General features: G+C 28.1%; 1 protein-coding gene across 1 annotated transcript in view; it reads right to left on the reverse strand.

The window, feature by feature from the left end:
- Positions 1-681: 681 nt before the first annotated feature.
- The window catches only part of LOC113376107, an 80,330-nt gene continuing 64,631 nt past the window's right edge, over positions 682-16,380 (reverse strand). The window contains exon 7 of the mRNA XM_026616034.1: positions 682-786. Coding sequence (XP_026471819.1) covers positions 682-786 — 105 coding nt within the window. The remainder of the gene's footprint in view (positions 787-16,380) is intronic.

The following is a 16,380-nucleotide window of genomic DNA, read 5'->3' on the forward strand; positions in this document are numbered from 1 at the left end:
TAATAATAAGCACACATTTTGTTTGCATTTGTATGGGCTCCATACCAAGATTTATAATGTTTAACCGTTAGACTACGGCGCGGCGCGTACGCGCTTTGATATCTTGTTTCTAGATTGGAATATGCAGCGCGATTGTTTCGAAATAAATCAAAACTATAAAAAGTCAAATTTTTCAAAAAAGTCCGACTTTTCAAAAATTTCAAAATTCTCAAAAATCAATTTTTTTCAGTTTTCAAAAATTTTAAAGCTTTTTAAAAATACGAGAAGTTCCAGCAATTTGCCTCAAGGCACGATGCACTACTAGTTTTTAACTTCCCGTAGGGTAAGTTATAGTAATTATTTATTTGATTAGAAATGTTTTATTTATAATATAATTTAAAACCGGGCGCTTTCTTTTCATATATTCATAAATAACTTATTCCATATTTACATATTTAGTAAGAATATCACAAAGTTTTTTTAATTGATCATGCTAACAAATTCAATAAATTATTTTTTTGCAAAATATAATCATAGATGAATACGTACCGTTAAAATTGTTTTTTACGATCCATCTATGCGATATTACATACTTGGTCCATGCAAGGAAAAGTTAGAAAACGAGTGATTTCTATAGTTCTTTTTATGAAAGGTTTATAGCACATTTATCGAAAGGAATAATTATGTATATAATGTTTTATACTAAAATACTATAATATATGCTATGTTCAAATATTGTATCACTAATAATGTTTTACCTGAAGTAATATGGCTGTCGCCAGGATGAACAACCACCGCATTATGAACCTGTAAATTAATGCAATTGCGTATTATTCACTAATAATATATACGTAAAATACGGAAATAAACATTTCAAAGTTTATTAGACATTTAAACAGTTTAACATTTTCGAAGTATTAATCAATTTTTTTTATACTAAACTTATATTAAAGCTAATGCTGTGTGATAAAATGCAATAATATTAATTACCAGCAATAAAAATAATTTTACAAAAATGTATTTTAGAATTTATTTATTTTAGTTTTTGATTTTTGCAAATCATGATGATGAAATCTTATTGTAATCTATGGAGAAATGTCTATGTTAATAAAATCAATTTTTTTATTTATATTCTGTAGAGTCCCGGCGCAATGTTTATTGCAAAAGTTAGTACTTACACCGAATACAGGCACTCTAATTAAGGACTAGATATACTTTATTAGTAATTAGTCTATACCAGACCTTAAAATTAGATTGAAAAATCATTAGTTTAGTTTATAATGGTATTAATTTGTAAGATTTGTTGGACGTACAGAATGAGAAATTTCTTTTAACCAGCTTAGTACCTTTGGTTGTAAAATTATTTTATTGCTGTTTGGTAGACGAGGGAAGATATATATGATAAAAATTTATTGTGGTTTAATTTTCAATATTAGCTTTGTTTTAAAAATTAGAATAGATGTCGAAGAAAAATAAATGTAAAATCAAACATTTTCAAATGTCCCTACATAAATTTAAGAAAATTTAATTAAGCAAATCAAAAAAATTTCATTACATAAAAAAGGACTAAGAAACTGAAATCATCAAGTTGAACATAAACAGGCAACACTGATTATTAATTGAGCTCAACAGCAGAATTAACTTTACCGTAAATTATAGTTATTGCAAATAAAGTCGAAAATGAAAATTTTTATATCTTTACGTTTCAAAGATTTCTGAACATTTGGCATACCTTAGAAAAAATAGATGTATTTGTGTATGTGCGTATACAAATTTTCGACGATTTCGGTAATACGGATCAACCGATTTGAATAATTAAAAAAACGTTCGATTCAAATTATTGGGGAAACATGCAGATTAGTTTTTGGCTAAGGCAGGTTCAGCCTTTGCGAAGGTGGTAATTCAGTAGTAAACTGAGCGTCTGATTTTAAAAAACATTTAAAGAAGAGAGCTGATTTAATTTATGCGAAGGCAGGTCCACTCGTTTCGGAGATCTAATGAAAAAAGTAAAAAAAAGCCATTTGGCGAACAAAAATGATCATTAAGCATATGCACATCAAATTATCAGATTCTTTTTTACAGATTTTAATAATAAGTACAAATTTTGTTTACATTTCTGTGGTTTCCGTAATCATGTTCATCCTGCGACTGCGACAGGGCGCTGACGCGCTTCGATATTTCGTTTTTACGCAGCTAACGCAACGCAGTTACTTAGAAAAAAAGTTTCAGAAATCAAATTTTTTCAAGATTTTCAAAAAATGTTAAAGCTTTTTTAAAAATTTTAATTTTTGGTACGGGAAATTTCAACAATTTGCATTAAGGCACAATGCCATGCACCACTAGTTAAATTTGAATTATATACGTAGTAAAATTAATTGCGCGATGTTTATTTTTTGAAAAAGTTAATTTTAACTAGATTATTAATTAAATATTATTTATTGATTAATTTTATAAATTAATTTTTATTTTTTTAAATTAAATTTTTATTTTTTAAGCATAATTTTTAGTTCATATTAACTGATTTAATTAGCTTAGGTTGATTGATCTAAAATGTTTCCGAAATGTTTTACTTTTTAATTGAGGTATTGTGTAAGAAATTACAAAGTCGCGTTACACTTCAACGATCGAGTTACATATTTCAACAAATATTTCGAAAAGAAAATCGTGCAAGTTCATCATTGTTCAGGTTTATTCGTGTGAACGTTTATCGATGCGTGAGGGCGTGCGAATGAAAAAAATAAATAACCATTTCAAGGCAATAATAGTTAATAAATATTGAATATGTTAAACAACCATAAGTGGATCATAAGAATGTTATTTTATGACAGAAATGTGGAGCATGAGAAGCGCCAATGTTATTTCTATTTGAATTAATTAGTATTCTAATGATGATCTTGTACTTATATTGTTCTACAATGATTCACATTCATCATTTACACATGACGTACGGCGGTGGTTGTGAGAAAACGCCATTAAAGTCTGGGACAGTAGAGCGTAACCCTTAACCACCTCCAGGCGTCCATAAAATCTTATCAGTTCTACAGTTTTGTTTTTATTGTTAACTTGGAATTTAAAAACTTTTTGTTAAGTTTTTTTTTCATAAATATACAATCTAGAATTAAATTACCGAAGTGATTCTTACTTGTAAGATATCTTACAGATATTATTTATTTATTACCTTATTTTCACCTATAATATTTGAGAAGGAAATATTTAATTAATAATAAGTGAAAATTTGTTCTTGTTGCTCGTGTTCTTTAACATATTGATATCGTTAACCCGAAATTTAAAATTATTGCCTTTAGATTTAATTAAAAAAGTGATTCTAATTGTTCTAATTATTCTTATTTGTAAGATATTTTGCAGATAGCTCAATTATTTTTAGCTATCTTGAAGGAATCATTAATCTATGAGTACTGAAATTTTGTCTGTAATCCTTAAAAATGTTGCTTGGTAATTAAAAATTAAATTAAAAATGTTTGTGTTTAGATTTTTTTCGTTGAAACGCGACCTAGAATTTATTTTGTGATTTTAATGATTGCTACTTGTGAGTTATATGGCAATAAGGTTTTATGGAGCTTTGCCTGATTTAGTATGTTTTTTTCGTAAATTTTTTACGTCTTTTTAAATGTTACAATATTATTGTTGAAAATTAATAATAATTATTGCCAAACTTCGAATTCTCTTCATCTTTCTCTTGATCTTTCTCTTGATTTATAGTTGAATTTGATTTGATTATGACTGCTTCACTTTTATATTAAAATATATTTACTATTTATAATTTTAGTTAAAATTTCAATTTATTTTAATGCATTATATTTATATTTAAATAAAACAGCGTTAAAAATAGCAAAGAAAAAGTATTTTCTTCAAATATCAAATATTTGTAAAATCAAATATTTGTTCTTTATTAATTATTTATCGAACTACGGCATTTACGGTTTAGTTTTACCACTTCATTTATATATTTATTATTTACTAGTACTGACAAATTCTTTAATATCAATTTTTATGGAATAAGGGCGTAGTTTTTACTCAATTTTTTATTATTATAAGACATTAAAGATTAACAAAAATAAATTATAACAAAAAAAAATTATTATTGAATGATGTGAGTGATACGAGCAAATTATTAGTTATGTTTGTGTCTATATTTATATGTATATATTTATTTGCAAAATATGTTTAAATTAACTTAAATATCTTATCATGAATAAATCACTAAAAAATTAATTATATAATATTTAATTCAGCAGAAATCATAAAACGTTCTGTTCAATATATGACCGATTATCATTTTGATTCTTTTTTCAATTTTTATCAAATTCAGACAAATTTTAAATACAAGAACTTATGAAAGAACGTACTAGATTTTATAAATGGTACTAAAAATGATTTGACAGAGATAATAGAAATGATAAAAAGTTAGGTTGTCCGCCCCTGGTCCATCTCATTATTTCTTTTCATTACTCTACATTCGGCGCGTACGTGTCGATAGCTCTATTCATTCAAATCTCATTGTCTTTGCTTGCTCAAATGTCCCGAGGGATTTTAAATCGTTTCCTAAGAATATAAGTGCAGGTTCACGAAGTACTTGTTGGTTATGAAATAAATGGCTTTTATTATGACAAAAAGTTTTTTCTCGCTTTGTACATCTAACGAAGTGGTTGTACTACTCTATAATTGCTTTCGGCGTAAAAATACTTTTTACCGGTATAACAGAGATTTTGAATGAACTTGCCTAACAATTCTTACGTGTATTACCTAATATATGAATTAGGTAATAAAAGAATGATTCATAATTTAAGTTCAAAATAATTTTTAAGTTAAATCTGCTTATTGAAGTGTACTTAATAGCGATAATTACTTAGAATATTAATAATTTCATATGCTAAATTTAATTATATTATATTTTATTTATCTATATAATTAAAGAAATAAGCTCATGTTCGTTGAATTAGTTTAAAACTTTACTAAGTTACTACATTTTCAATTGATGATCTATCTTATAATTTTTCAAGATCTTGGTGCTTCAATTGTATTTTAGGTAAAAGGTTAAATGATTTTGCATCTTGAAACCATAATTTAAATATTAATTAAAAATTATTCAGAAGCAAATTCATTTTAATTAAATATTTTTTAACTAACTGACAAGATATTTGGAAATAATTTTTTTATGAAGCAAATATCTTTTATTTGGTTATTTTGAATATTTAAAGATATTACTGTCGTTTTCAATGATTTTTTGGAGCTAATTATATCTACATAATTTTATATTTTAAATATGCTACCACAATATGTGCAATAATTTTTTTAAAAGTAAAACATATTTCAAGAAATTAAAAATTTTGACTACTTTTTGTATAAGTTTTCAATACAAATTATATTTTGATGCTTAGCCCAAGATTTACCTTTTAAATTACATTTAATTTGTTTTTGTTTTCAAACTTTTTAACATTGGGCTTTAAAGCTTTGACCGTAAAAGTTCGAATAGGGAAAAATAATGGTTTAATTCTTATACTCTCATTATATTATATTTTCAATTGTTTTTCAATTATTGCAATTGATTATATACATATAAATATGAATTCAACAAATCATATGTTTTTTAATGCATTTGTATGATAAATTATTATTATTAATAATAATACTACTACTTCAGATATCATATCATTTTTTTTTTATTTTAATAAATAATAAAACTAACAAATATAAAATCAAAGGGAATGAAATTCGCCGTCTATCAATCGATTTATATCAAAGTGTGGAAAATTGCATAAAAATCTACGTTCAAGCAAAAATTTGCAAAAGGATACTAGTAGGAAATTTCAGTTCTTATTTGTAAATTTTAACTACCTTGTAATTTATCATTTATTGATTTCAATTACTTTGTTAGTGTGTGTGTATAATTTGTTGTTTGTCGTTCTATTATTAATAGTAATCAGCAGTATGATTTTATAGTATATTAGCAAATTAATTATAAAAATGGCATTGTCACCTAATAAATCATTAGAAGGAACGTCACGCAGCCTTATTATAATTTGTCCTATTTTCGTAATTGAATTATTAATCGGCAGCGTAAGATGTAATAATTTTTCTAATTATAGAAGCCATTAAAATTGGTATTAGAAATTATAAATAAGCAAAGAAATAATTTGAGAAATCGTACATGTCTAAATCCTCAATTCCAAATATATATTATTTATTCATACGCATTTAAAAGAAATTCAAAAATATTTTTAACTTCCCGTAGAGTAAGTTATTTATATTTTAATATCATGAAGAAATTATTGCAATTGGTTATATAAAAAATTACTATTTGAAACAAATGAAAATACAAACTAGTGGGATGTATGGCATCGTGCCTTAAGGCAAATTGCTGGAACTTTCCGTACCGTAACGAAATGTTCGAGGAATATTGAATGTTTTCAAATAGATTATTATAAATATTGTAACATTGTCTAATATTTATAAGAATTATATAAACTGAATTGCAAAGTTGAAATTATTTGTTTAAAGTATATTAGAACTTTAGTCAGAATTAAAAATAAAATCTGAATTATTTTCGATATACAAAAAAAATTTTTTTTTGAAAAAAATAAAATTGAAAAAAAACTTAAAACAAAAAATTTTTATTCCAAAATCAATTATTTTGTTAAGACGAGCAGAAAGTTCTTTGAATCATTTAAATCGGACGCTTAGTTCTATCAAAAAGTGCCATTTTTTGCATATTTAGCTCCGTATCTTCGAAATGGCTGGGCCTGCCTTTGCCAAAAACTAATAAACACTTTTCCCTATCATTACTAATTGAATGTTTTTTAGATCATTTAAATCGGATGCTCCGTTTTCTCAAAAACTCGATTTCTATTTTCTGCACTCTTTGCTCTTTATCTCCGTAACTGCTGGACCTGCCTTTGCCAAAAACTAATCAGCACATCTCCCTATCAATAGGAATCGTATGTTTTTGAACCATTCAAATCGGTTGATCCGTGCGCCCGAAAACGTGGCCGAAAAATTTGTATCCATACATACATACACACACACACATCCATTTTTTCTGAGGTTTGCCAAAACGTTCAGAAACCTCCAAAACGTCGAGAAATGCAAAAAAATTCAATTTCGATTTTTGGACGATTACGATAACTTACCCTACGGGAAGTTAAATATATATTTTTAATTTTAAGTTCTTAATAAAGAGTCGCTACAATCACAGTTTGGGCTTAAATTTTTGGCCTATAGTGAAAACCGATATCACTACTGCTTGACTTTACAATTAGACTTAAATTTTAAAAAATCCGAGAGTATCGAACCTGGAACTTGTGACTGAAATCCCATAGCTCGAACCACTAATCCACAAGGGTGACTTTAATTCTACATAAGACAAAAGCTTCAAATTTTAAAGGTAGATAGAATCCAGGATCTTCCATATACTTTTGAGCTCCAAAACATTTATTGTGATATCATGATTTTTGTTTTTGCCAATATGATGCTATATAAGTTCAACATAACAAATAAATAATTCGATCATATGATAATATACGAATGTAGCGAAAAAGCGTTATTATTGATCTATATCATTATCGCGTAATGACTGACTTTTTCAACTTCGTTTTCGTTACGATAATATCTCTTTATTTACCTTCCCTAAGCGATAGAAAAACTATTGCTTTTTTGTGGATATGTACTATTGTGTTATTGTATAAAATGTCAATGTATGTAAATAGGTCATTTTGTTTCTGTATACATATTTATCGATGTATTTTCAATTAAAATGGGGGATCGCAATTCAGCTAAGGGCAGCATGAATCAGACATACGAGTATATGACGCGATTGCGTTCGCGTTGAAATTATCAGTTTATTATTGAATAGGTCAATATTTTGCCATCGTTATTATTTTTAGACTTGGTCGATGAATTAACGCTTTATTTGAACTGAGCTTTGTTTGTTGACAGTTACTTCTTTATCTGATTGTAACTGCCGGTAATAATTTGATAATTGGCATTGGTCTATGTATATATGAATTATGCCATGGGGCTTACAACATGCAGTTTTTGGTTTTAAAAAGATATATGTATTAGATGATAAGAATTATATTTATCAATTATGCGAAAATTGAAATTAAGTAAATTTAATTTTAAATTTATACGTTTTCAAATTTATAACAAATATATTTAATTTTTGATGATACAGTATATTGGTCAAGTAATTTTGTAATAATTTGTATCAATTACTTTAATTATATTATTAACTTTCTGTAGGGTAAGTTATAGTAAACGCAAAAAATCGAAAATGAAATTTTTTATATATTTTTTCGTTCCAAAGGTTTCTGAACATTTTGGCATACCTTATAATTATAAAAAATGTATGTATGTGTGTGAGTGTATGTGTGGATACAAATTTTTGTCGTCGATTTCGGGAACACGAATCTACCGATTTGAATAATTAAAAAAAACATTCGATTCCTATTAATGGGGAGAAGTGCTAATTTCTGGCAAAGGCACCGGTTCAAAGATACGGGGCAAAAAGTGCCAAAAATGGCAATTCAGTTTTTGAGAGAACGGAGAGAACGAGAAACGGCGTCCATTTGAAATGATTCAAAAAAAAAAATTATTTGTATTGACGAAATGAAAGTCTGATTGAAAAGGTAGGTCCAGCGGTTTCGGAGACCCAATGAAAAACATGAAAAATGATTTTTGGCGTAAAAAATGATCATTAGATATATTACGCGCTTCGATATTTTGTCTCTAAAACAGCCAAGCAGCGCAAAATTTCATCTTTTTTTTTTAATTCAAAATATAAAATAAATAATTTTTTTAATGTCAAATTTTTAATTCTCAACAATCTAAAAATTATAATTTTCGGTACGGGATGTTTCAGCAATTGCCTAAGGCACTTTTAAGTATTTTAAATATTTATTACATTAGGGTATATCAATACGACTTTCGCACGAAACTCATAATTTTTAATTTATAGTCTTTTTTAATTTTATTTTTATATTTTAGCTATACTCGCTAATTTTTTAAGAAGTACATTCAATGGTCATTAAATAATAAATCAATTTCGTTGCATAGAAGATGTTATATTTTTAATTGTATTTATATTTTTGTCCAGAATAATATTCCAAAAATATTCATATTATGTAAATTGTATGAGACTTTACAATATGAAAGATGATATAATTTAGGTGGCATTTAAAGATCAATTTGACTGCCAAATAAATTTTATTGTTTTTAAAATATTTGAAAAAAATGGACTACAAAGTTGCATTGTTTAATTTTATTTTTTTTATTATCGTTTTACATAAAATAATAAAAATATTACGTATTAATTTTTTAATATATATACATATTTAACTGTTATTTTTTTAACATAATTTATTTAAAACTTACAATTTTTTTATTATTATTTTAAAATATTTTGTAGTAAATATTTGTTAGTATTTTTAATACGTTTATAAATTGATTTATGGTAATATAATAACTATTAAATTAAAATTAATATTTAATTAAATAAATGTTCGAAAATTTTGAATGACATAATTATTATTCGATTTTTTTAAATCTTAAATATTTTAAATACTGTTAAATCGTTTTTCAAATGCATCACATAAAATTTTCTATAATTATAATACAAATATAATTTGCAATAATAATATAGTTATCCTCACCTGTTTGATTTGACTTTTGTCTATTATGTAAATATCCACTGAAAATCACTTTTTGGCATGCAACACTACAAATAAAAATGCCGATTGTCTATACACATTATCGTTTATTGCACGTCGTGTTATATCGGCCACTTAATTTTTGTCTGTTTTTCTGTTTTGTTATTTTTTCTTCACGTGCGATTCGAACGCATGTGTCGATTTATCGTCGACTGTTGTGATGTGTTGTTTCTGAGTTATTATATTGGGCTAACGCGATGTTAATGGTCAAGTCGTTGTTTACTGAATGGACGGACGGGAACAGGTGTACATCAACAAAATATGCTCTTATGCGTGCCTCCATGTGCACGACTCGGATGTCTTCCCTTTCCATATGTCTTCTTCCGACTTTGCAGCTTCTTGGACGCCGAGAGAAAAGGCCTAGTCGGTGAGCTGGAAAGATATCGGAAATATCTTAATCTCTTATCTTGATAAATATTACTTATTTGCATAAGGACAATGAGCATTCAAAATGTCAACTGTGGTGTATGGCATCGTGCCTTAACCCTTTCCACTTGCGAACTCCGGAATTTACAATGTATTTTGCCGCCGGGCGGCGGCATCGAAGTCGAAAGGGTTAAGCCAAGTTTTTGGATCTTCCAGTTTTTTAACAATCTTATTATTTAAAAAAAAATATATTGAGTACTTTGAAATTTTTGAAAAAAAGTTTTTTAAAAATTTTGAACTTTTTTTCAAGGCAGTCGCGCTGCGAAGCTGTTTTATAGACGAAATATCGAAGCGCGTAAACTACGGGTCGCAGTCTAACGGATAAACATTGGTACAGAATCCATAGAAATATAAACAAAATTGAATCATCTTGTCAATACAAAATGTTTTTTGAATTATTAAAATCGGACGCTCCCTTCTCTTAAAAACTGAGTTACCGTTTTTGGCACTTTTTGCCCCATATCTTTGGAACGGCTAGATCTGCCTTTGCCAAAAACTAATCAGCACGTCTCCTTATCAATACGAATTATTCAATTCGGTTGATCGGTGTTCCCGAAATCGTCGACGAAAATTTGTATCCGCACACACACACACATACATCCATTTTTTTCTAAGGTATGCCAAAATATTCAGAAACCTCTGAAACGTAAAAATATATAAAAATTTTCATTTCCGTTTTTTTGCGATTGCTATAACTTACCCTACGGGAAGTTAGGGAAAAAAATATTTACAAATTTTCTAAAAAGTCAAATTTTTCAAAAAATTTTAAATTCTCATTATTCTACATTTTTTAAAGATTTCAACCAATTTTAAAGATTTAAAAAAAGAAAAAAAATGGTACAGGAAATTTCAGCAATTTACCTTAAGACACGAGTCTTGCACCACTAGTTAACTTTCCGTAGGGCAAGTTATAGTAATGAAAATGAAAATTTGTATATATCTTTACGTTTCAAAACCTTCTGAACATTTTGGCATACCTTAGAAAGAATGAATGTATGTGTGTGTGTATGTGTATGTGTATGTGTGTGTGTATGCGTGTGCGTGTATGTGTGTGTTCGGATACAAATTTTCGTCGACGATTTCGAGAACACGGATGAAGTGATTTGAATAATTCGAAAAACATTGCTTGTATTAATAAGATGAAGAACTGATCAAATTTTCATGAAGGCAGGTCTAGCGGTTTTCGAGATCTAGTAAAAAAAGTAAAAAAATGAGCCATTTGGCGTTCAAAAATGATCATTAGACATATGCACATTGAATTATCAGATATTTTAACAATAAGTATAAATTTTTGTTTACATTCCTATGGGTTCCGTACCAATGTTTATGCGTTAGACGGCGATGCGGCGCTTACGCACTTTGATATTTCGTCTTTGTGCAGTTAAAACAGTACGATTGCTTTAAAAAAAAGTTCAGAATTTCCAAAATATTTGAAAATAAATTTTTCTTCAAAAAGTCTTTTTTTTTTCAAAAAGAAAGTAAATTTATGTCAAAAATTTATAGTTTCTCAAAAATCTTATTTTTTCAGAGTAAATTTTTTTCAAAAATGTCAATCTTTAAAAAAAAAATTTTTTTTGGTACGGGAAGTTCCAGCAATTTGCCTTAAGGCACGATGCCATGCGCCCCACTAGTTTAAGTTTTAGAATAGTATTTGAAATTGTTTCCCGGCCATCCGACTAGTAGCTTTATGAAGCCGCGACGAATGGCCTGATGAGAGGTGACACCGGTTAGCCGAAAACCGCATTGATAACGCGCGGCTGGTGACCGGCCGTTGTCCACGTACAGAGCGGAACGGACGAAAAGAAAAGTGTCACGCGAGCTTTAAACCTAATAGTACGATAGTAGTTGCTATTTTTTATTGAATTAATTATTTAGTTCATACATATACAAAGCTTATCTTTCGAAATTTAATTCTTTAACTTAATAGAAAACTAGTGGTGTATGTCAACGTGATTTAAGTCAAATTGCTGGAACTTTCCGTACCAAAAATTTTTTTTTTTTTTAATTTTGGAAAAATTAGATTTTTGAGAAATTTTAAATAAAAAAAACTTGGATTTTTTTTTTAATTTGAAATATTTTGAAAATTTTGATCATTTTTCTGCATATCGAAGCGCGTAAGCGCCGCGTCGCCGACTACCGGACAAACGCTGTTACATGTTACATTGTTAAAGTCTCCATAAAATATCTGATAATTTGATGTGCATATGTGTAACGATCATTTTTGACCGCCAAATGGCATTGTTTTTACTTTTTTACTATATCTCCGAAACCGTTAGACCTGCCTTCTCAAAAATTTAATCAGTTCTTTATCTTGTCAATATAAGTAAAATGTATTTTGAATTATTATAATCGGACCCTCCGTTCTCTTAAAATCTGAGCTACCGTTTTTGACACTTTTTGCCCCGTATCTTCGGAACGGTTGGACCTGCCTTTTACTTCAAATGTTTCATAAATTATTCAAATCGGTTGATCGGTGTTCCCGAAATCGTCGACAAAAATTTGTATCCACACACACACACATACACATACATCTATTTTTTATAAAGCATGCCAAAATGTTCAGAAACCTCTGAAACGTAAAGATAAATAAAGATTTTCATTTTCGTTTTTTTGCGATTACTATAACTTACCCTACAGGAAGTTAATATTAATTTATTTATCTCGGTGTACTGAATATTATTCATGTTTTAACTTAGCGTTAACTCTGATTTAATTTTGTTAGTTAATATTTTCCAATATATGTATAAAAATGAAGAAATGAAAAATATTCTCATATTTAATTCTCAACTAATTATTTAATTTATCTCTTGTAAAATTGCTTTTTTAACTTAAATTACTTTTTTATTTACTATGTTTTAATGTTTACACCTTTGCCAGGGTTCAGTTGGTCCTTTTTACCTCACCCAAGTTTTTATAACTGTTATATAAAAAATGTCGAATCTAACTTAAAATTAACAATACATCTTATAAAACAATTGAATAACGTACACTTTTCAATCATATTAAGGTCTGGTAAACTAAACAACATAAACACAACCAAAAAAACTATCAACAAAAGAAAATACTTTTCTTACGGATTTTCAAACAGTGATGGCTGGTTTTACATAATTTGCCCTCTACTTTCAAATATTGTTGCAAAAAAAATTACTTATTTTACTTATTTTATTTATCGGAAGTGGACCCTTCTACCCGCGGACTTTTAAGCCCCGCTCTACTCTACATAATATATTAACAATAAATTAAACTGCGTTTACACGAACAATGTACGTTCTCTGATAACACTCAACCCATTTAAAATGTAAAGTATTCATTATGCTTTTATATAATTAATTATATAATAATAATTAGTCATATTAATATGTAAATCATGTTTTTATTTGCCATTGTTAACATGATATTTGTTTTGTGTTCATTAATGTTTTTGAGTACATACACATTTGTATAAATATACATATATACAAACTCTCTATATATAACATATTATAATTAGTGTAAATAAGTGAAAATAATTTATTTCCGATCATGTATGCTGATGTTTTCCAGTTACGTATATACCGGTTATAAGCTATTTAATGGTATATTACTGTAGTTTATATTATCGTAATAGCATCTTAGATATAACTATACACTTGCACTAGACTTGTTTCAAAACAAAAATTTACCCTATATAGAGTCACTTGCGTTTTTCATATAATTTCTCAAACCGGGTGCTTTAAAAAGAGTTCTGATGTAGGTTTAATATGTGATTTATTCTTTATAAATAAGTAGTATTGTAAATGTATTGTTAAAAAATAATGCATTTTTTAATTGCGGACATAAGTATATTTTTTAAATTTTCACTGATATTATTTGTGAATGTTTAAAGGTCCGCGGCGACGCTCTACAAAACAGGTATCGTATATGTGTAGATTTTTGTACATTAAAAAAATTAGAATAAAAAAAGTTAACCCCAAAATTAAAAAAAAAGTATTAGGATTTGTCAGCCTTTATTAATAATAAATTGTACTTTAAACAAAAATTTAAACTTTTTCTTGTACTTAAATTATATCAAAAATTTTTAATGACTGTGAACGACTATAAAAATGATTCAATAGCTAAAATGACTATAAAAAATAGGGGTTTGTGATAAAAAAGTAAAAATTTTCCCATTATACTTGTTTATCTATGGTCCGCGGGTAAAATGGTTCACCACAAATATCTCAAAAATAAGTAGAAGTTAAAAATTTTTTAACAATGATATTTGAAAGTAGAGGAACAAAGATGTACAAAGATGACCGGGTAATGAACGGCAATGTTTGAAAATCCATAACACAAGTATTTTCTTTCGTTGCTAGTTTATTTGGTTGTGAACACTGTTGTTTAGTTTACGAAACCTAAATATAATGTTTAACTATACGTTATTTAATTGTTTTATAAGATGTATTGTTAATTTTAAGTCATATTCAAAAGTTGTTTTTATATAACCTCTATGAAAGCTTACACGTGGGTGGAGTAAAAAGGACCAACTGAACCTTTACCTTGGCAAAGACGTAAACAATAAAAAATAGTGAATATGACTATTTATGAAAAGGTAAATTACGTTATAAAAGCAATTTCACAAAAGATAAATTTAATATATAGTTATTCCAACTCTGCTGATGAATATTTTTGACAAAATGCCAGATCAAGGTTACATACAGTGTTAACTCTGTAAAAAAATGTAGTCATGAAATTTATATTTTGCATTGGTTGAATAAAGTAGCTATTATTTCGTAAAATTCCTTTAAAATTTAAAAGAAAACATTGGAAATGGCCGTCGCATTTCAACCCGCCTATGGGGCAAAAAAGACCAGGGAACAAATTTTTGAAAAACATCAATAAAAACACATTTGTACGGTGATAAATTAGCTGGGGCTTTTACTGAACATAGTCAGATAGTTGCTTGTTTGATATGTGTTATTTGTTGTGATATAATTGGTTTGGTTTTCACAAAATAATTGCCCAAAGTCAAATTAAACTTTTGTGCCCAGTCCTACCCTATAGCTTTATTTAAAACTATTTTGGGAGCATCTCGGTTTCATTGTTTTTGTGAGCTCCTAGATTTTTCACTAATTTGGCAGAATGTTATTCTAAATATCACAAAATCTGTATAAATATTTAGTTGGATTATATTAAAAAATATATTTTATGGCTGCAGATTTTGCAACCACATCTTGGTCTCAACTTTTTTATGAGCTCTAATGTTTATTTTCTTCTAAGATTTCTCTGTGAATAATCCGGCAAATACAAAAATCTATTGTGCAGTATTATCTTATTGTTAGTTTAACAATCATTCGATAATTGTTTGTAAGTTTCATAATATCGCGATTATCCGCGACGCCGCATTCGGACGGCGTTGACGCGCTCTGGTCAGCGGTCTTCCCTGAGGCGTCATAGATCGCGTCCCATTGACCGAATGTGGGACATCTAACAAACCGATGATGACCCGTTAATCTGCACCGTGTCTTGTCTTAAGTCGAACGATTGACGATCGATGCTACCAGACCGGCCGGCAGCGCTTCTCAACACCGAAAATAATGGACGTAACGCAGAACGGTTTCAATATCTATTTGTTTATAAAAAAAACTAAAGATTTGAATGGGAATAGTGTAGAGGACGTTTTACCCTGGACTTAAAGGACCGCGGGTAAAAATTCGACCACAGATATATCAAAAACAAGTAGAAGTTAAGAATTTTAAAACAACAATATTTGAAAGTAGAGGAACAAAGATGTATAATCAGCCATTACATTGATTCTCACGGCGTTGCTACCGGGTGATGAAAGCAATGTTTGAAAATCCATAACAAATGTATTTTCTTTCGTTGTTCGTTTTTGATAGAAGTTAGATTGAAGATAATACTTGGTCAATCGTTTAATCCATATATAGACTCAAATTATTGTTTTTGAATCAATTTATCTCTATTATTATAGCAACTGCAAAATCATCAATTATATATATTTTTTAGTTTTCCGTAGGGTAGTTATAGTAATGGGCCGAAAATCGAAAATGAAAATTTTTGCATATCTTTACGTTTCGAAGGTTTTGGCATACCTCAGAAAAAATTGATGTGTGTGTGTGTTTTGTATGTCCTCATTTTTTCATCAACCGATTTGAATGGTTTGAAAAACATTCGATTCCTATTGATAGGGAGATGTGCTGACTAGTTTTTTGCAATGACAGGTCTAGCCGTACGGAGCAAAGAGTGTAGAAAATAAAAATCGAGTTTTTGA

The sequence above is a fragment of the Ctenocephalides felis genome, unplaced genomic scaffold (genome assembly GCF_003426905.1).
Source record: "Ctenocephalides felis isolate EL2017-DRISC unplaced genomic scaffold, ASM342690v1 CF-g0.4_SCAFFOLD_01886, whole genome shotgun sequence".
Taxonomy (NCBI): Eukaryota; Metazoa; Arthropoda; class Insecta; order Siphonaptera; family Pulicidae; genus Ctenocephalides; species Ctenocephalides felis.